Here is a 20,073-nt window from a genome sequence, read left to right on the forward strand (position 1 = left end):
GGCACTGATTGTGGTTGTTTTTACATGTATCAAAGAAATGATGAACTTTGTCACTTAAAAGTGGGAAGCAGGAGGAAGGTGAAAAACCAGGAGTTGTTTTCATATGGATGTGGAAAATGTGAACTACCAAATGATCTTTTATTTAAAAAAAAAAAAAAAAATTTTTTTGCACATACTTTTTCTGACTATATGTGTACACATTATGCATATTCCATACAGGCTATCACTTTAAAGTTTGGATATTATCCTTAACTCTTATTGTAGAAAAATTTAGTGGTGACTTGGCTACTCAAGAAATTAATTGTGGGACCTGATGCCATTGTTAGAAAAGAAGTTCAATATAGATGGCTTTAGCCATTTCCTTTACAAAACATGGAAGCTTGAAGGTTTAAGTGCACCACATGAGATGTGTGCTTTGTACAGTTACTAGTAACAAAGATAGGCTTGTGACTCAGTAACAAAAGTACGTTAATTCAGATATTAAGATCTTTGCATTGTATTTTTGCATTTTGTACTTTATTAAATCCTTTTTTAAAAGAATTTTTAAAGGCAAAATTACAAAGTTTGGACAAAATATGTTGAAGTTGAGAGAAATTTGTGTAATCAAGTAATATTTAACTTAACATATAAGAACTGCAATGTAAATGGTATTATGTATATTAAGAGTTCAATACTAGATCTAACTTTTGCTGTTTGAGCCTTTTCTAACCTTTTGTTTATTACGATGCTAGAATATCATTTGATTGTCCTCTCAGTCTTCCATTCAGCTGTATGGAAAACATTCTAACAGAAATACTTGTAATAAATTACTTAGCTGAAGTAGCGAAAATGCAGATATGTATGCACACATAATAATAAAAAATGTATCTTGCTTGAAATCTTTGAAATAAACTGTTACAGTGTGTGATAAAAAGCTTGTCTCCACACTAGAAAGGAGCATGGAGTCACAGTGGCACGCAAGGGAACCCCAATAACACAGAGAAATGGTGGTCCAGCGCCGGCTTCTCCGGGGGCTGTCATAAGAGAGCTATCAGCCCTGTGCTCTGGATGGGACACCCATCACAATGAGTCAACTAATGGTAGAGGCTGTCTGGACCATCTCACAGACTGAGAGGGTATGGGACACAGTTCGGGGATACAAGGAAAGAGCATTTTGTGATTGCATATGACCTGGGCAGACTGGGGGAGGAACTAAAGGCATTGTAGGAGTCAGGGAAGAGAATGGCTGTTTCAAGATGATTTGTGAAGGAACCACCATGGGAAAATAGAGAGGTAAGGGGATAAAAGGGACAGGTTGTCTGTAAAGGAGTTGTTGATCAGTGTGCTTGTCTGGCTGCGTCCTGAACCTGACCAGCACACTCTGTCCTGTCTTCACATTAAACTCGATTTGTAACTATTTTTGTGGTTGAAGGCCTGTCTAGGGACCTGTGTATCGGTGGTGCAAGAAAGTCAAGGATATACATGCTGGGGCATGATCGCTAGCAAATATCAAGCTGGACTAGCTGGCAAGAAGTTTAAGGTAGGAAGTTTAAGCTAGGAAGCTGCATATATGTGTATATCTCTGGAGTGAGACAGCTGGAAGGGTTGGCTACCAGAGGGAGCAGCAGACTGAGGGTCGACTGAGAGTGCTGGTTTGGGGGTGTGTGTGTCTGTGGACTGTGTAACTGGAGACTGAGGGAGACAGAGGTGCCACCAGCATTGCTGATGGGGTCAGCTTTGGCCAGCAATGAGTCTGTCTTGGAGCTGGCTGAAACTGGCTCTGTCCAATATGGGCAGAGCTCCCGATCTCTTCTTACAGAAGCCACTCCTGCAGCCCCCCTGCTACCAAAATCTTGCCGCGTAAACCCAATACATATGTATATATGTGTTTCCCACTAATGAACCTTCATCTTTATCAGCCAGAGAGGGGAACAACCTGAGGCCTTTGAAACTGCTTGTGTTTGTGTGAGTGCTGAGTGTTTGTGCCTGTGTACATCTGTGTGGCTGGCCGTGTGTGTGCTGTATACATATGTGTGCTCTGTATATGTGTGTGTAACCTGGGATTACATGCTCAGCCTTGCTAATGGCTGGAACTGGGGGTATGCAGCTGCTCAGGATATCTGGAACAGAAACCATAGTTATTTGGTACATGATACGGCATGTATTTGACGAGTGATACTTAAGAATCTACAAGCAGCATGGGAAGCAGGAAACGATGCTACCAACTATAAATGTGGCTTATAATTCTTTATTAGGTTAGGGTTCAACAGCAACAGATACAAATCATGAAGCAAGGACCTCATTTCAGTTGAAGAGGTAGTGAGGGGAAGGCAAGACAAGCTATTTATGAAAAACTTAATTAAAAAATCCAAAACTTGCTCAAAAATGTATTAGAAATTGTAAGAGCAGTAAAAAATTGAGGACTTGGACTTAATGTCAAGATAAAATGTTAATCTTGTATCTCATGAACAGCATTTTACCTTTCCTGGTGAAGGTGTAAAGTGCAGTGGCCACAGCTCTTTCCTGGGCCCTTCTTGTATTTGAGGTAGCAAGATAGAATCTGGTCAGTGTCTCATTTGTTCTTTATTTCCTGGCACCATCAAGCTTCTTTTAAAGGAACTTTGTAAGAACCTACTTACAGTTTTTCATCAGCAATTTCTTTAGTTCGACGGTTGCAAAGGAAACAGTTGTACAGTTAAGATAGTTGATGAATTCAAGCTTAAATGCTTTGAGGATACAAAAACTCATTTCCCTGATATGCCTGTGGTGGGTTGACCTTGGCTGGAGGCCAGGTGGATACCAAAGCCACTCTATCGCTCCCCTCCTCAGCTGGACAGGGGAGGGGAAAATATAACAAAAGGCTCATGGGTCGAGATAAGCACAGGCAGAGATGGCTCACTGATTGCCATCACAGGCAAAACAGACTCGGGGAAATTAATTTAATTTATTACCAATCAAATCAGAGTAGGATAATGAGAAATAAACTCGAATCTTCAAACACCTTCCCCCCACCCCCTCCTTCTTCCTGGGCTTGACTTCACTCCCAATTTTCTCTGCCTCCTGCTTCCAAGTGGCACAGGAGTATGGGGAATGGGCTTGCGGTCAGTTCATCACACATCTCTGCCATTCCTTCCTCCTCCGGAGCAGGACTCCTCACACTCTTCCCCTGCTCCAGCATAGGATCCCTCCCACGGGAGACAGTCCTTCATGAACTGCTCCAGTGTGGGTCCCTTCCACAGGGTGTAGTCCTTTGGGAACAGACTGTTCCAGCATGGGTCCCCTGTGGGGTCACAAGTCCTACCAGCAAACCTGCTCCAGCATGGGCTCCTCTGTCAACAGGTCCTGCCAGGAGCCTGCTCCAGCATGGGCTCCCCGTGGCGTCACAGCCTTCTTCGGGCATCCCCCTGCTCTGGTGTGGGCTCTTCCATGGGCTGCAGATGGATATCTGCTCCACCGTGGACCTCCATGGGCTGCAGGGGGACAGCCTGCCTCACCATGGTCTCCTCCATGGGCTGCAGGGGAGTCTGGAGCACCTCCTCCCTCTCCTTCGCTGACCTTGGTGTCTGCAGAGTTGTTTCTCTTGCACAGTCTCACTCCTCTCCCTCGACTGCCGTCCCATAGCAGGTTTTTCCCGTTCTTAACTATGTTATCACAGAGGCGCTACCATTGTCGCTGATGGTCTCAGCCTTGGCCAGCAGCAGATCCATCTAGGAGCTGGTTGGCACTGGCTCTGTCAGGCATGGGGGAAGCTTGTGGCATCTTCTCACAGAATTCACCCCTGTAGCTCATCCCACTACCAGAACCTTGCTATGCAAACCCAATATATGCCTACATAATAGATGACTCCTTTATTTGAAGGAGAACCATGTGGTCCACTAAGAAAGGATAATGTACTGAATGCTTACCACACTGTAGATGGAGAGGTAATGATAGCAAGTAGAGGTACGTAACTGGAAATCGGAAATAAACTGAGGCCAAATACGATTTGAGACATAAAGTGGTACAGAGACCTCAGCTTTCCAGGAACAAGGCATCTGAGCCTTTTCAAGAGTGGTGGTACTGATTATGTCTGGATTGCTAGCGTTGACAATGGCAGCGGCTGACAGGCTTGTTAGATCAAAATACTACCTGACTGAAAAGAGAGATACTATCTGTACTTAGTGATCCTGGGCTCCGGAACATGATTACAAATTTATTTAAAAAAAAACATGACTGCAATTTGAGACAAGTAGTAATCAGTTTCTGTAGCTATGCCTTTTCTCACTGCTGAGAGCTGGCTTGCTTAGGGACAGGAGTCTGGATCATAGTCTGTGAACACACATAGTAAATCTATAGTGATAACAGTGGGGCTAATACGTAGTTCCAGGGGTTGCAATAGAATATAGATTGGACTGCTCAGGGCTGTGAAGAATTGACAGAGAGACCATAGTGCTGTTTTTATAGCTAAATGATGGTATTACAAGTCTTGCTACTAATCAGGAGGGTGTGAAGAAAGGTGCTGTGTTGAAGTAGTGGTAGTCGCTGCTGCTTTCTCTTGCTCAGTTCTTCATTCCACTGTGTTTGCTGGCTTAGGAGCAACACAACACTTCTTCCTTCCTAGGTGCCCTCTCTCAGTGGTCAGTAGGAAAAATTGGTCCTGTGTTGTAATATTTTTGTTGGTTTTTTTGTTGTTGGATTTGTTGTTTGAACAATGAGATAACCCTCATTGTTTGAGAATCTTAACTTTGTGCGTTTGGGAACAAATCCTACAATGACCCAAGTCTGTGGATGCAGCAGAACAGTTAAGTTGCACCGATGGAGCGACTGGCTAAGGGTGGAGAGGCTTCAGTGCATGCTGACTTGTTTCCTAGGAGCTCAGTCCCTTCCAACCCCTAACATTCTATGATTCTGTAACAGTGTACAGGGTTGTAGAGGTGGGCTCTGGAGACTGTCTGCCTTATTTTCTGTCAACATGGCAGGTGATGCTAAAACAGGTTATCCAAAGTATTTGACAAAATTTGCCTCTTCAGAAATTGGCTTTGTGTTCTGTATGTTTAAAGAAAATGGGGAAAAACTGCTTACTTTTCCAGAAGTTACAATGTCCACTTATTGTATCTTTTTTTTGTAGATGATCTGTGATGTATCTTGGTGGAAATGACTACAGTTGGTACAGACAGGACCTTTTGAGTTCTAGTGCTTCTCTCACAAGATCCTAGAGGGATATGAAGAGGAGATTTTTATAGAACACCATGATTTACTGTTTAAATAGTTTGAAGATAGCTAGAGTTTTGGGGTTTTTTTTAGCAGATTTTTAATTCCCATCTCAAATACTTGAAAGATAATGGTGAGCGTTACATCACAGACCAAATATTTTCCACTGCTATGCAAGACAGGGATGAGACAGCTAAAATTTCCCTAGTTAGGGGCTTTCAACCAAAGGCTCACATGAATGAAAAAAAAGGCAAGAAACTCCAAGATGAGTCATAGAAATGGGCATTTACAGAGAGTGAGCTTTCGTAACAGGTCCACCAATCTATCACTAGCAACCAAAGAATAGTAAACCATAGCACAGGACTGGCAGAGAGAAGTCCTTCTAGATACACAATACTGCTTCCTAACACGACTTTTATCTGAGCTGCTTTCTTGGTGAGCATGACAGAAGTGAGTATGCCAGCAGCAGCGATAGAAAATGTTCTTAGAATTAAACTTCTTTGTTTATATTTTATATAATTTTTGAATTCAGGATTATGTAGATCTGACTATGATCAAACTATCTTCTTGTTAAAATAAGATCTTAGTTTCAGGGAAGGACAAATGAAATTGACGATAAATTGCTTACATAATGTTAAATAACAGAAAACTAGAGATATGCATATGTAATTAGGACAGTGCAACAAAATGCTGAAATCGGTTTACATGCAGATAATATATATTATTTTCCAGCTGTGCTCTTTCAGAAGTTTGGTACCTTTTCATTTTTCTGTCGTTCAGTCTTTCTTCTCTTTGTCTGTAGTTACATCTAAAAGATGTGACTTTAACAAAAGCAAGATTTATCAAAAGGAGAAAGTGGATTTAAAGTAAACGGTTTCTTCAAGACTATCGCATCGGGTTTTTTTGTTACTCACACTGAGTCCTGCATTCTGAGGTCTGCTGTTTTATAAGGAAGAGGAAAATGGGACTTGCAGCTCTCTGAAAATAGGCCTCTAGCTAATTACTTTGGTAATTTTCTCCAGTTACCTGCATTTATGTCTAGTTCTTAGTTTACCATTTTGTTTAAAACATGCACTGCTATAGGTGCATTTCCTTTTAAAAACTATTTTTCAGCAGCTATATGACGTCAGTTCAGCCCTTCACAGGTCACTTGAATCTTCTGGTTTGTCAGATGTCTCACTAGAATTCCTTGAACAAATTTTCTTGTGGTATAAGACAAGAATTATGAGTGTCTGTCTGTCTGACAAAATGCAGTCATACTCATCCTTGATTTTGGAATTTTCAGTGCTGTAGGTACAGTAAACAGAACATGACATGGTTGTCGTGTAGAACCTTTGTGCATCTTCTTGTTACTGACCTTTGCATGTCTAGCAGCCAGCTTGCAGTAAATTTAACTTGTCAGATCTGATAGTAAACCCTTACTGAAAGAGACTGAAATGGTTTGTGTTAAATTTTATGCATAGTGCAAATCCGCACAGTGGTTCCTGATGTAGACAGGCTTTTCCTGCAGTAGAGGGCTGTAAAGACAGGTTTCTGGTGAACATGGTGGGTCACCCTTTTCTGTTTTATTATCTTTAAATATTACTAAGCTACTCAATGCATTAATTCCAGCTGTAAGTTTATTGTGTGGGAAGTGTAATTTTTTTTGTGTGTAGAGTAACTGGGGGAGGGAAAGAAAGTTTAATTTGTGATTAAAGAGACAACATAATTATATGCTTTATTATGATCAATTTTTACACAGAAATGTGAATGACTAGGGACCTCTACTGACTTGTAAACAAAATCATTGTAGTTGAGTATTTTGCAGAATTTGTCAAAAGCTAATTTTTTATTTTTTTTTTTAAGGAACTTCATGTTGATGGTGTTTATGCCAGAACATAGTAAACAAGGCAAATTAACTACAGCCTTGTGTAAACCTTTAATTGGCCAACACGATGCGATTGAGTATGAATTCCAGGTGGCTTTGGAAATGAAAGAGAACTGAGCTCTTTGGCTGGAAGCTGAACGTGATGACGGCCTGGTCTATGGTAGGGAAGCTGAAAATGGAGAAGAGGCACTCCAGAGAAGACAGAAATGTGGAACAAGATGCTGGGGAATGCAGTGCTGAATCTGAGGAATGGACGAGCTCAGAAAGTGAACCTGAGCAACCTTATTTCAGAAGCAGTTGTAGCAATACTCAGTGGAGAGAAAAAGAGGTTTCCACTAAACCACATCGGCCACTCTGTCGGTCCCCGTGTTTGGATCGCCCAAGTTTTTCACAGAGCAGTATCACACAAGACTTGAAGCTAGACGAATGCAAAACAAATTTGGACAAGGAATACCAAGCTAAAATGGATTTTGCTTTAAAGCTTGGGTATGCAGGAGATCAGATCCAGGCTGTACTGAATAAATTGGGAGCAGATGCACTCATCAATGATGTTCTGGCAGAGCTTGTGAGACTTGGCAACAAAAGTGAATCAGAGGGACAAAGCAGTGCCAGCAGTACCCCTAGTACTCTGGTGCCAAGAGGCCCTTGCCCAAAGGAAATAGCAAGCCCTGAATTGTCACTTGAAGATGAAGTTGTGGATAACAGTGATAACTTGAGGCCAATTGTCATTGATGGAAGTAATGTGGCTATGAGGTGGGTCTGCCTGTTACAACACTTTGAAAAGAATACATCACTAAAACATTTACAAGAAAAAACAATATTGATGGCAAAGTCATTTTAAGTCATGTAGTATATTTACACTGATAATACGTATTTTCTTATTAACTCTTTAGTCCAGTATTTTAATTATGCTGTTACTCCTTTATATGTAATCCGTATTCCAGTTCCCCTCCCCCCCTTTTCAAACCAAGTTCTCCCCTCAAATCTTTTGTTCTAGCAATCTAGCTGTAATGTGCTTTTGTGTGGATGGGTTTAATTGAACAATGTTGAAAATTACTTTTCTCCAATGTCCAGAGGCAACCAAATAGGGGAGGAAAACTTGGTTCTTTCTAAAATTATTTGCAGTGTATAGTGATGATACGCAGTGGACTTCAGGGTATTTGAGCTCCTGCTGATCAAGCCTGCTCAGAATTCGAAACAGTTTAACTGTGTCAGTACAGGGATAAGCATGAGCTTTAGCTGTGCCTACTCACACAGCTAGGGTGCTTTAAATTTCAGACGTGTGCACACATGTGGACTTGGCTGCCTGAGTCAACACTAACTCAAGAGGTTTCTGCCCCATGCCACTTTCAAGCATGTCAGTAGAGTACACAGTTCAGATAGCAAATGATTTGTTTATCGTTGAGAAAGCATGATTTTCTATGAGGAAGATCTTTAAACAGCCTGTTTAGTGATCAGTGATATCAAGATTTCTTCAGGCAGTTTGCACAATAGATTTCCTTTAGTATCAGCTTTCTGCCCTAGATGAATTTGTGATCTGAGTTTTTCTTTTCAATCTATTAGAAAATTCAGATTTTTATAGGTGTATTGAGTACTCATGAGTTCTGAAATACATAAACACCCCCAAATTCTACAGAAGTATTTTATATACAGGATTTTCTAGTGCCAAGTTGTGGTTACATCAATCCAAAAGACGTTTCTGTAAAGCAACATCACCAATATTGGATTTAACTTTATTCTTTCATTTTTTTCTGTGCCTGTTGAATTTGCAGTCTCTGTACTGCTTGTTACTCCATAATGTGGCAACAACTGGAGAAAAGTGTGTGCATACTCTTATTGCATAGCTTAGAACTGATGCTGTATTTATACAATCATAGAGTCACAGAATATCTCAAGATGGAAGGGACCCATAAGGATCATCGAGTCCAACTCATAACAAAATACACGTGCATCTGAAAGTTTAAAAGGATATTAAATTCTGTAAAATCTGAAATGTACAAAAATCTACAGAAAAATTCTTTAGCAATTGTGGCTTCTGTACTACGCTGGTGATCCATAGACCTTAGTTATACAGATTGTATTAGATCTGTCTGCCTTTGGTCTATTTCAGGGTTAGCTCATGTAACATTTTGAGACCAGGAAGAGCAAGCATATTTTATGTTCCAGTAATCTGTGATGTTGTTCTAGAATAATAATAACAACAACATTGAAGTAAAATTTTGAATGATCATCCGTAGAATAATGCTAAAGACAATTTTAATAAGATGAAAAAATCTCTTTAATTATGAAGCATCTGCTCTACAGACTGAGAATATCTGAAAAATGCAAGGATCATACACTTTCCGTGCTTAAAAATACTGCCATTATTGGTGATGCAAATGGAGGCACTGTCTTTACAGTAAAATGTGTATGTTGTAACTGAAAGGTTCTTATATAGAAAATGGACCCATTTCCATTTTCAGTATTGAAATTTTCCTGGAGTAAGCAGTTTTGGGGGGTGCTCCACAGCCATAACAGCTTCAAACAGGATGGTGCAGCAGCTGGATGCCACTTTCTGTACAGTCAAATGCCAGCCGCTTTAAGTAGTGGGAGGATTACCTAGCATTACATAGTGCCACAAAGCCTGCTTAATTACAGCCAGCTGCGTGGACTGCCCACGTGCTTCAGGGCTGCTATAGAAGAGTCCTCTCCTGTGTTTTCTGCCCAGCACTGCTACTTAAGCCCCTTGGGGTTTTTTTCTAATCGAGAGTGTCATTGGTGCGCATGGCCTCCCCTGCCCTTACAGTGTTCTGTAACCTTCCCTGACTCACTTTTTCGTGGTGAGGATCTCATTCCTCATTATGGCATCACCGATGTGATTCAGTCAGCACCTTTTGCAATGGATGGAATGATTTGAAGAAACTAATTAATTTCCTTCACAAATTAGTATAGAAGTCTCTTCAGAAATAATGAATGGTGGGTGCCAAAGTAACTGGGCAGCATCACTCCTATGACAATTGGTGAAAAATTGTAGCTGTGTTGAGAAAGGGGGGGGGGGAGGGATTGAATTAATACATTTTGAAGAGTATGCATGAAGGAGCATAGCATTGACTTACTAGTCTACCCTTTTCAAGTGCAATAGCCAAAGTGTAACAAAGAGGCTTGGTTTGGGGGTGGTGGTTGTTTTTTTTTGTTGTTGTTGAAAAAAGGGCTTTGTTTTCAAACAAAGAAAATGTTGGCTTGAATCTAAATATGAAATCCAGCCATAATGCAAAGATCTGTGTGTCTCTCTTACCTGTGTAGACTGACTACTAAGGATATTATAATTAAATGTCATCATCTTCTCTTATAGATGGGTTTATGTATTACTCAGGCATTCCTAAACAACATGTCTCCTGAGAGGCTTTAAAACCAGATTCTTTAGTTCACTCCATGTTTAGAAATCAAGCTAGGTGCACCCATGAGGTAGACTGAATTAAGATTCATGGTTAAGATTCTACTTAGTTTCTATCAAACCTGTAAATAATTTATTTTTTCCTTTGCAGAAACTTCTTAGGCCATTTAAAAAATTAAACTCCTTTATCTGAATTGTGTGCTGTTTTAGAGATCTCTGTGTGTTCAGAAGACAAATTTTTGATGGGGGTTGGGGCTGAAATGACTTTGAGAGAAGTTTTTCTTTCCCTTAAAAAGTCCTAAGAACAAGTGCAAAACAGTTAGTATTAGAGAAACTTTTTTTTTCATCTAGTTGCTTAAAAGCACCTGTCACCCATAACAGCCAGCATTGTTAATTCATTCCTTTCTTGTTATTGATAACCTTTTTATGGTATTATTTAAGGTAAGCACGATTTGTTGGGGAAAGTGATATTTTTCATTAGCTCAGCTAATAAAATGCAAAAGCGGGAAAACTTTATGTTTATTTGTTCTTGCTTTTGGGATTGAAATTTTCACCATTCTAGAGTTTTAAGTAGCAGTGTTGGTGTAATCTGATGGCTGAATAGCTCTGGACAATTGTCTTTTTCCAATTATGTAAACTGGTCTAATGAAAAGGTTTACATCTCTCTACAGACTTTGCTTCCCTTATGTCCTTAGACCATGGCAACTTTAGAAGAAACAAACAAGCAAACAAACAAACAAAACCACCACCACAACAAAAACACATAACCAAATGTAACTTTTGTCCTTGCTGTTTCTAAAACTTTTGCATGTTCTTCAGCCATGGAAATAAAGAAGGATTTTCCTGTCGGGGAATTCAACTAGCTGTTGATTGGTTTCTGGAAAAAGGACATAAAGATATCACTGTGTTTGTACCTGCATGGAGAAAAGAACAGTCTCGACCTGATGCACCAATTACAGGTAACAGATCAACATTTTCTTTGACCCCTTGGTTAAAAAGAAAAAAAGTATTGCATTGAGACACAACCGTGTCATCTTTCTGATGGGTACTACATACTGGACTGTGCATGTGGTTGCACGATGATGCTGCACTCAACTGTTTGTTTGAAAACACAGCAGTTTCTCTGGTGAGGAGACAAGCACTTAAGTATCTGCACTTGTAAACAACGCTGGGTTTTTTTGTAACATCACTGGATTGTTTCAACACTTTTGAGAAGTAGTAGTCATAATTTTCCCATTAGCAAACATTGTTAAGCATATAGGAACCGATTCTTAGTTGCTGGGTGAGTATAAAATAAGTAGTATCAGGCCAGGGACTCATTTAGTAGGATTATCTTGAACACTGAAGAGGCAGTATGTGTTTAGACCCGTGGAAAGTACTTATGTTTTTCCTCTAGGCTGTCAAGGCTATTGTAGTACAGTCATAACTGAGTTCTTGACATGTTCAGGAAGATTCAGTAAAGGTACATGATTGATTACAGAGGAGCAGAGTGGTAATGAAGCTTAAATATTGAATATTTACCCAGTGCTTTGAAACCTCAGAAATAAAATGGCACTCTGAATCTGTCTATTTTTTAATGATAATGGGGACTGTATATGAACATAATTACAAAACACTTTGTCAGAAAAGAGGCCAGAAGTTTCATTTTTCAAAGGCTGCATTTCGTTCTTTTAAAACTTTTTAAAAAGCTGCTCAACTGAAATTATTTTACAGATCAAGAAATCTTACGTAAATTGGAGAAAGAAAAAATTCTTGTTTTCACTCCATCTCGAAGAGTTCAGGGAAGAAGAGTAGTTTGCTATGATGATCGATTCATAGTAAAACTTGCTTTTGACTCAGATGGCATCATTGTATCAAATGACAACTATCGGGATCTTCAAAATGAAAAACCAGAATGGAAGAAGTTCATAGAGGAGCGGCTGCTAATGTATTCTTTTGTCAATGACAAGTATGTTTTTTTCTTCAAAAGTAAGGGAATTTGCTAATTCAGAATCTTCAGTAAAAACTGAAATTCACATTTCATTTCTTTCCCCTTAGATTTATGCCTCCTGATGATCCTTTAGGACGCCATGGTCCAAGCCTTGAAAATTTCTTAAGGAAAAGGCCAGTTATTCCTGAACATAAGAAACAACCGTGTCCTTATGGTAAGTCCCTAAGTCAGATTGATTTGTTGTATTCAAAGGTGGGTGAAGCAAGCAATTAATTAACATCTTTTCATTACTGGGGGTGGAAGCCATTTTTCGTGTTACTATCCGAGCACTTTATCCATATCCTTCATACACATATTAATAAAAACAATGTAGCAGAAGATGAAGGATTACAAGATGTACATTGTGGGTAACAGCTTTTTGGTATTTTCTTCTGGTTTTATTCAAGGAAGGAGATTCATGACTATACAAACTGTATTAGAGCTGTTTTGTTTTATAAAGCATTGAACATGTTGTCAGTATTGAGATCATGAGCCAGTAGGAAAAGCGATGTGTCTTGCCCTTGATGCAGTGATATATGTGGATACAGGTAGCAGAGTCTGTGACTGCCTGTATATACAGTATATACAATTATTCCTTAGAGGGTTAATATAGAAATGTTAGTATTGAGAAGTGGTAAAAGACATAAAGAAAAAAGATAGCAACTGGTGGCATTGACTAGTTTTTGGTTTATTTAACCTGAAAACACTTTTCTTCCAGGTAAAAAGTGCACCTATGGGCACAAATGTAAATATTACCACCCAGAACGGGCAAACCAGCCTCAAAGGTCAGTAGCGGATGAACTTCGAATAAGTGCCAAATTATCTGCTGTGAAAACTATGAGTGAGGGAGCCTTGGCCAAATGTGGCACAGGGCCATCCAGCTCCAAAGGAGAAATCAGTTCTGAAGTGAAACGCATTGCCCCAAAACGTCAGTCAGATCCAAGCATTAGATCAGTGGCTGTGGAGCCTGAGGAAAAGTTATCAGTAGCCCGGAAGTCCGAGGCCAGCTCTGTCCCGTCTCTGGTTTCTGCATTAAGTGTACCAACGCTCCCTCCACCAAAAAGCCATGCAGCTGGTGCATTAAATACTCGTTCTGCAAGCAGTCCGGTGCCAGGTTCCTCACAGTTCATGCATCAGAAATCCTCACTGGAACATATGTCCAGTGTGCAATATCCTCCTATACTAGTCACCAATAGCCATGGCACCTCAGTTAGCTATACTGACCAGTATCCCAAATATGAATCATTGGGGGACCATGGCTATTACTCCTTACTCAGTGATTTCTCCAACTTGAGCATAAGTAGTATCCGTAACACAGATTATTACGGGGCTGATATGGACCAGGGGATGTATTCTAGAAACTCAAGTCCCTGTCCTGACAGTTGCTTAAGCCATACAAGTAATGATTCTTATTCCTCTTACAATGACTTGTATCTGGGTGTAGCAGATGCCAGTCCAGAAGACAATGTGAAGATCCACAGACTGTCATCGCAAACTCGTCTTCAGCCTTTTTCCCATGGTTACCATGAAGCCTTAAATAGAGTTCAGAGTTATGGAACTGAAGAGCCTAAGCAATCCCTTCACAAACAGTCAGTTTCCCACTTAGGGCTACATGCCCAGCATCCAGTTATTGGAGCGCGGTCCAGTTGTCCAGGAGAATACCCTGTGCCTCAGAATGTTCATCCATCAACTGCACAACCAAGCCGTGCCTTGGTCATGACAAGAATGGACAGCATTTCTGACTCACGGCTTTATGAAAGTAACCCTACAAGGCAGAGAAGACCACCTCTCTGTCGAGAGCAGCATGCTAGCTGGGATCCACTACCGTGTGCATCAGACTCTTACACTTATCACTCGTATCCATTGAGTAATAACCTCATGCAGCCATGTTATGAACCTGTAATGGTAAGAAGCATGCCTGAAAAGATGGAGCAAATCTGGAGAAATCCGTGGATTGGGATATGTGGTGAGCCACGGGAACCACATATCATCCCAGAACATCAGTATCAAACATACAAGAATCTCTGCAATATTTTCCCTCCAAGCGTTGTCCTTTCTGTGATGGAGAAGAATCCTCACATGACAGATGCACAACAGCTGGCAGCTATGATTGTTGCCAAATTAAGAACAGGGCGTTAAAGCATTACAGCCTCTTTTGGATAAATGAAACTATACAGCATATAGGACCTAGAGGAAAACTTAAATAAAGGGGCCAATCTATTGTAAATATTTTCTAAGATAGTATAAAATTCTGTACATGGTAGCAATCATGTATATGCTGAGGCGCTATGTAAGAGTTGATTGTATTGTAAATTTTAAGATTTTAAATATAGGGATTTTTAATAGTATTTTATAGGAAATGCATACCTTGCTGCATGGATAGCTCACTAAGAACTACAATGTCACATTCAGTCTCAAACTACAAAATTATTGTTAGCAATTATAGTGCATGTATTAGTGTACACTTTCAATTTGCTTATAAATACCTAATCGGCCTTTAAAAGTATGCTCTATACACACCCAGGTGACTTTTAGGGTTTCAGCTTTGTCATTTGACACTGCATACTGGCATACTGAAGAAGAAGTAAACTTGACAAAAATTAAAAAGTAATCCGTAAAAGGAAGAAACAGATTTCTGCTTTTGAATGTCAATATTGTTGTTGGTACTTAAATTTCAAAACTGTTCCCCAAGAGTGTGAGTATCTATCACATTGTTCAATACGTTGGCTTAATCCAACAGAGGCCAAGTACTTTATTAAGTTAGGACCAAAACGTTAAGGAGCGTAAAGGCGTGAGCGCCATTCAATAAACTAAAAGAAGTTTTAACTGCAGCTTCTCTCTTAAGAACTGCCTTTCAACTGTGCAGTAAGCAGCTGCTGGCCAGATGACTAGACAAGCTGAAATTGTCAGTTTTATGTAAATTAGATTACTCCAGCTGAAGCAGTGGAAACTGAGTGTTAACATGGAAGTTGATCAGTTAACTACAGCCCTTCCTCTGGGGGCAAGGATGGGCTTTGAGTGAGCCTAACATACAAGGCTGCTGTACAAGGTCAGCTTGAGAAGGGAGTGGAGGGGGGGAAGAAGGCTGCTTCTTGAAAAGAGATGCTACAGTTTGGGTTTGTGGCAAAGCTAGCCTTGTTTTTGCTCTTCAGATCCACGCAAAGGTGTACATTTGCCTCACGAAGGCTTTTAGAGTTCCTGTTTCAAAAGGTGAGATAATTTTGTGTGGCATTGTTTGCGCAACTGGTATCTTGCTCAGGGTGGGAACCTTTGTAGCTAAATGTCTCCAAAAGAGGCGTTTATTGTTTTTTAAGCTGCACTGACTGGACGCCCTTTTTTGAATCCATTGTATATTTCAACATTTCAAACCATTACTAACTCGATATGTCTCGAGCTAGGACTTGTTGACTTCTACTGTAGTTTTTTTCATGAAAGTTGAGAAGGCCTGGTTCATGGCCTTTTGTTTCTTCATGAGAAGGTGTGACACTGCCTAAATGTTTCTTACTGTGAAACACACGGAACGTGAGGCTGCAGTCAGGGTTGTTTCTGGTGTTTTGATAATGGCTTGCATGCTGCTTTCTAGTTATCTGTTTGTCTGAGGAACAGAGTTCTATAATTTCCTCTGCTTGTGTTACTGTAATGGTTGGTTTGATTCAAAATATCTTGTGGGCTCTTTATCATGTGAAAAATATGTTCCTGTTGGATTAAAAAAAAAAACCAAAAAAAACCAACAAACCAACAACAAACCACAATTACAGGTGCAACTACAGTTAATTTACTGGTATTTGATAACCGTATCATTTCACACAGGATAAATATTCTTGTGTTGGTACAGGTAACCTATATAATGACCATCTCATTATGTATTTAAAATGAGTAAATTTGAAGGTGATTCTGTATTTACACTTGGTTTTTAAAAATAACTCATGTTTTAATTAGTTGGTTATTGTCTCTGTTAATGGGGCAAAAATAAATCTTCAGACATTTATAATAGTTGGGGAAACCAGACTTAACTCTTGACCAGTTTTCAAAAACATTTCTTACTAACCAGCATTTTATATTTTTGATTTGCAATTAATTCTTATTCTCTTCTCTTGCATGGTATAAGCAGCTGAGAGCAATGCCTCAAATAACCAGAAATGACCTTTTGTTTGTTGATACAAATTGTATCTCTTTTTCTTGATTGTATAAAAACTGTGTATAAAAAAAATAATCTCTAGATTAACTTCAGTATTACATTTTCACCACAATGTTTGTGACACCATGTGTCACAGGGAAGTAGCCCATGAGTAATTATGGATCTTTTTTATTTAAAATGGGCACTTGTAGTTTATAGACAAACAAGGACAACTTTTCAGAACCAGTTTATTATGTGCACAGATACTGTGTGTACGCCTGGAAGCATTACATAGTTATCTTTGGTCTATTTATTAAGCAGACACATTCTTGCACTAGACTTTATGTAAAAATGTTGCTGTTAACTCATCTGCATGTGTTTAAAATGTAACAATATAATTGCTATAGACCCTGCTTTATTCTTAACGGATTAATTTATAAATTATTTAGGTATAAAATGAAGTTTATTGTGCACTCTCATTTTCCATCTTGCATGGAATTAAATATTTGTATGTAGAAAACATGTTTGTTCCCTTTTTCTCCAATTATAAAGATAAGCTGTTTTAATAGAGATTTAGTAGGTGTTTTTGATGTTTGCTAATGTGGAAAACTGAGCAGAAATTTCTGTATGAAGTGTTGGGTGGTTTATGGAGATACTCATTTTTGTAGGATCTGTCTAATCATTTTAATTTTCACTAACTTTTGTCTTACTGATAGAATAATTCCTTTTTAAACAATGGGAATGCTATGCCAATACAAACCCAGCATACTATTTCCCTAAGGCACTTTGAAGGCAACTTGTCTTTTTCTAAGAAACTGTTAGCATTGTGCACAGGATTACAGAATGGGCAGTGTAGCCTTGAGGAAATAATTTGCAAATTTTGTGCTTGTTTAGTCCTCCTCAGAGGTAGCGAAACTTTTGTATGTGAGGTAGTCTTTCCTAGTCAACTACTTTAAGTGATAATTCAGTCATCCACATCTGTTTTTCAGATATGTTTACAAGCCAATTCAAAACACTGACACATTCATTAATCTTCAGCGCCTAAGCTTAGATTTCTTCTTACGTGGAAGAGTTGATCTTATCTTATTAACACCTGATCATAACTGTCTATATTGTAAATATAAGCCTTTGTATAAATGCTCTTTTTGAGAGCCTGGTATTTAAATGTTTTTAAAACTGTAAGAGAACAGTTCTAGAAACTGTGTTTTAATAAAACCCACGAAATTGCAATTCTAGATGAGGGGGGAAAAAGTAAAATTCTAGCCTACTGAAATCGGCAAGAGTTAAGCAGTAGGCTTTAGTGCTTTACTGGGGCCAGAGCGTTCTCTGGGAGTTCTGATTTACTGATCTTTCATCTTTAGCTATATTGCTTTCACGTAATTTGTCACTTAAAAGTGTATAACCTTAAATATATGAATCAAAAGTCAAATGCTTTATGGGATGTCAGTCTAAGTTATTTAATGGGTTTTTTGTAAGAATTACGTCAGTAATATATTAAATTGTACATACAGATGATTTCACTACTGTTAGTCCTGTTGTCGTATTGAGCTGCAGTAGTTGGCTTTATTCATTTGTAGAATTAAACATTACTGTTTAATTGTTGTAAAATTTTATAAATCTCTTTGGGTTTTTTTGGTTGACCCAAATATAATGTAAGTCTTAATGACAAAATGAGTGAAAATGGATGTTAAACCAGTATGTGGTATTCGTGAATCTCTGTAGTAATAAGCGTGCACTGCTCTAGTTGCTGCTGCACGTAATTCATTCACTAGCATGAGTCTGTTTAGCTTTTCTAAGAACGCTTTAACTGTAAATTTCAAAACAGAAGATGTGGGTAGGGTTGCTTAGAACAAGCAGAAGGATCCTCATTAAAAAACCCAAACAAAACCAAAACATCTGTCTAGATGAGTTCTCCCCTACATACTTTCAATGCCAGTTTGCTTCAAATTGTGAATTTTAGCATTCTGAGATTCCTAATGATAAAAGTCAGAATCTGTCGAAACAAAAAAAATTGTTAAAAAATATTTGGTGACGTGCATGTATACCTGTGAAGTACACCAAACCACAAACAGGAACATTTCAAGTGACATTATTTTGACTATAGTAACTTTAAAAACTCATGTTAAAGAGTAGGAACACACATCATTTCTGTGCGACTTTGCTCCACAGACTTGAAATACTACTTTATCTTGACTTGCCAAAAGTTTACCTGAAGCATTAGTACTACAGGACTCACAGTGGGCAGATCATTAGAGCTGTCACTATTATTTCTATGGTGAGTGTTCAGCTTTAGTTCTCCTCTGATGTACCCATAGTGTGTCTGTGTGACAGAGCCCTTATTTAACTGTATTTCTTGCAATATTTCAACTGGAAAAATACCAGTGCACCGTCACTTAAATTATTCTCACGCCAATGTTTGGTTAGCCTTTGAAGAGCCATTATACAATATGATTTTGGTCTGTGGTGTTTAAAGGGCTGTAAATGTATTAAAAAGAATTGAGAAAAAAAACTAAAAGAAATATATAGGCTATTACTTGTCGTCTGTCCCCCCCCCCGATCTGTGTAAGAGGTTTGCACAATTATAATATGAACCATGTTATACTTTATATAAAAAAATTTGCTTATTTAATAAAACTGGGAGCTATTGCATTATTTTTTTCTAGCTTTTTATTTTGTAACCGTCTTTAGGCAAGAGCCCCAAAGAGCTGTTTTGTCCAAAACAGCTGTTATGGTCTGTCCAAATTATTTCTCAGTATTTTTAGCTGATTTACTGAAAAATACCTGGATTCTGAAGTCATACATAATGCTCAGGTTTTCCATCTGTGCTTAAATCTGTGAAGAGATAGGACAAGAGTTTTACTATTTAGGTCCCTTTGTCAATCTGTATTACACAAATTTTCTTTTGCTATTTAAACGTAATCATTTCCCTTACTATGGGGGAGGTGATACAACGTCATTTATTGCCATTGCTTTGACTCAAACTGCTTTAACTTGTTGGGCGGGGGTGGGGGGGGCAGCGGGGAAGTAAAGCTAATGAAAGGAAAATTGTATACAAAGATCATCTCTGCCTGGACTTGCCTGAACTTCTCACTGTTACTTACCACTTTGCTCTCACAATGGCCAGGAACCAGGTGATTCAGAAGGCAGCACAAAACCAATCAACCAATAAAATACCTGTATTGCAAAGTTGCTTTTTCCTAATCCCAGTCCCTTTGTGCTTAATTTACATCCTGAAGTACACCACTCCTGAAAACAAGTACTAATTAGATTCCACAGGGTATTTTTACTGTTCCAGTTTTCTCCCCAAAACTGTAGCTTCTGGGTAGAGCTGAAGTCCTTGTCAGAGTAGCTGCCGTTGGGAGTGAGAAAACAAAATATTAAAGCCTTGAATAGCCAGAACGAGTTATCCTAATAAGGTTCCACTGCTCTGTCCAATTACTTACGTTGAAATGAAAGAGGCAAAAGCCAAAAGGGGGAGGTCACAATAGCAGTGGACCCAGGCCTTAACTTCCTCTGCAATTCCTGTTTGCATTATTTATTCTATACAGTCCCAGCTTCTCTCTCCAATTCTTTCTATA

General features: G+C 39.0%; 1 protein-coding gene across 3 annotated transcripts in view; it reads left to right on the forward strand.

Moving 5' to 3' along the window:
• Positions 1–19,147, forward strand: part of ZC3H12B (zinc finger CCCH-type containing 12B) — a 32,205-nt gene extending 13,058 nt beyond the window's left edge. For 2 of the 3 annotated variants that reach the window (XM_075435717.1, XM_075435718.1), the window contains 5 exons: positions 7,015–7,789; positions 11,229–11,368; positions 12,123–12,357; positions 12,447–12,553; positions 13,097–19,147. In XM_075435717.1, coding sequence (XP_075291832.1) covers positions 7,179–7,789; positions 11,229–11,368; positions 12,123–12,357; positions 12,447–12,553; positions 13,097–14,517 — 2,514 coding nt within the window. In that variant the 5' untranslated portion in view covers positions 7,015–7,178 and the 3' untranslated portion in view covers positions 14,518–19,147. The remainder of the gene's footprint in view (positions 1–7,014; positions 7,790–11,228; positions 11,369–12,122; positions 12,358–12,446; positions 12,554–13,096) is intronic. The other variant, XM_075435719.1, reaches the window with a different exon arrangement.
• Positions 19,148–20,073: the final 926 nt, after the last annotated feature.

Source organism: Opisthocomus hoazin, chromosome 14, assembly GCF_030867145.1.
Source record: "Opisthocomus hoazin isolate bOpiHoa1 chromosome 14, bOpiHoa1.hap1, whole genome shotgun sequence".
Taxonomy (NCBI): domain Eukaryota; kingdom Metazoa; phylum Chordata; class Aves; order Opisthocomiformes; family Opisthocomidae; genus Opisthocomus; species Opisthocomus hoazin.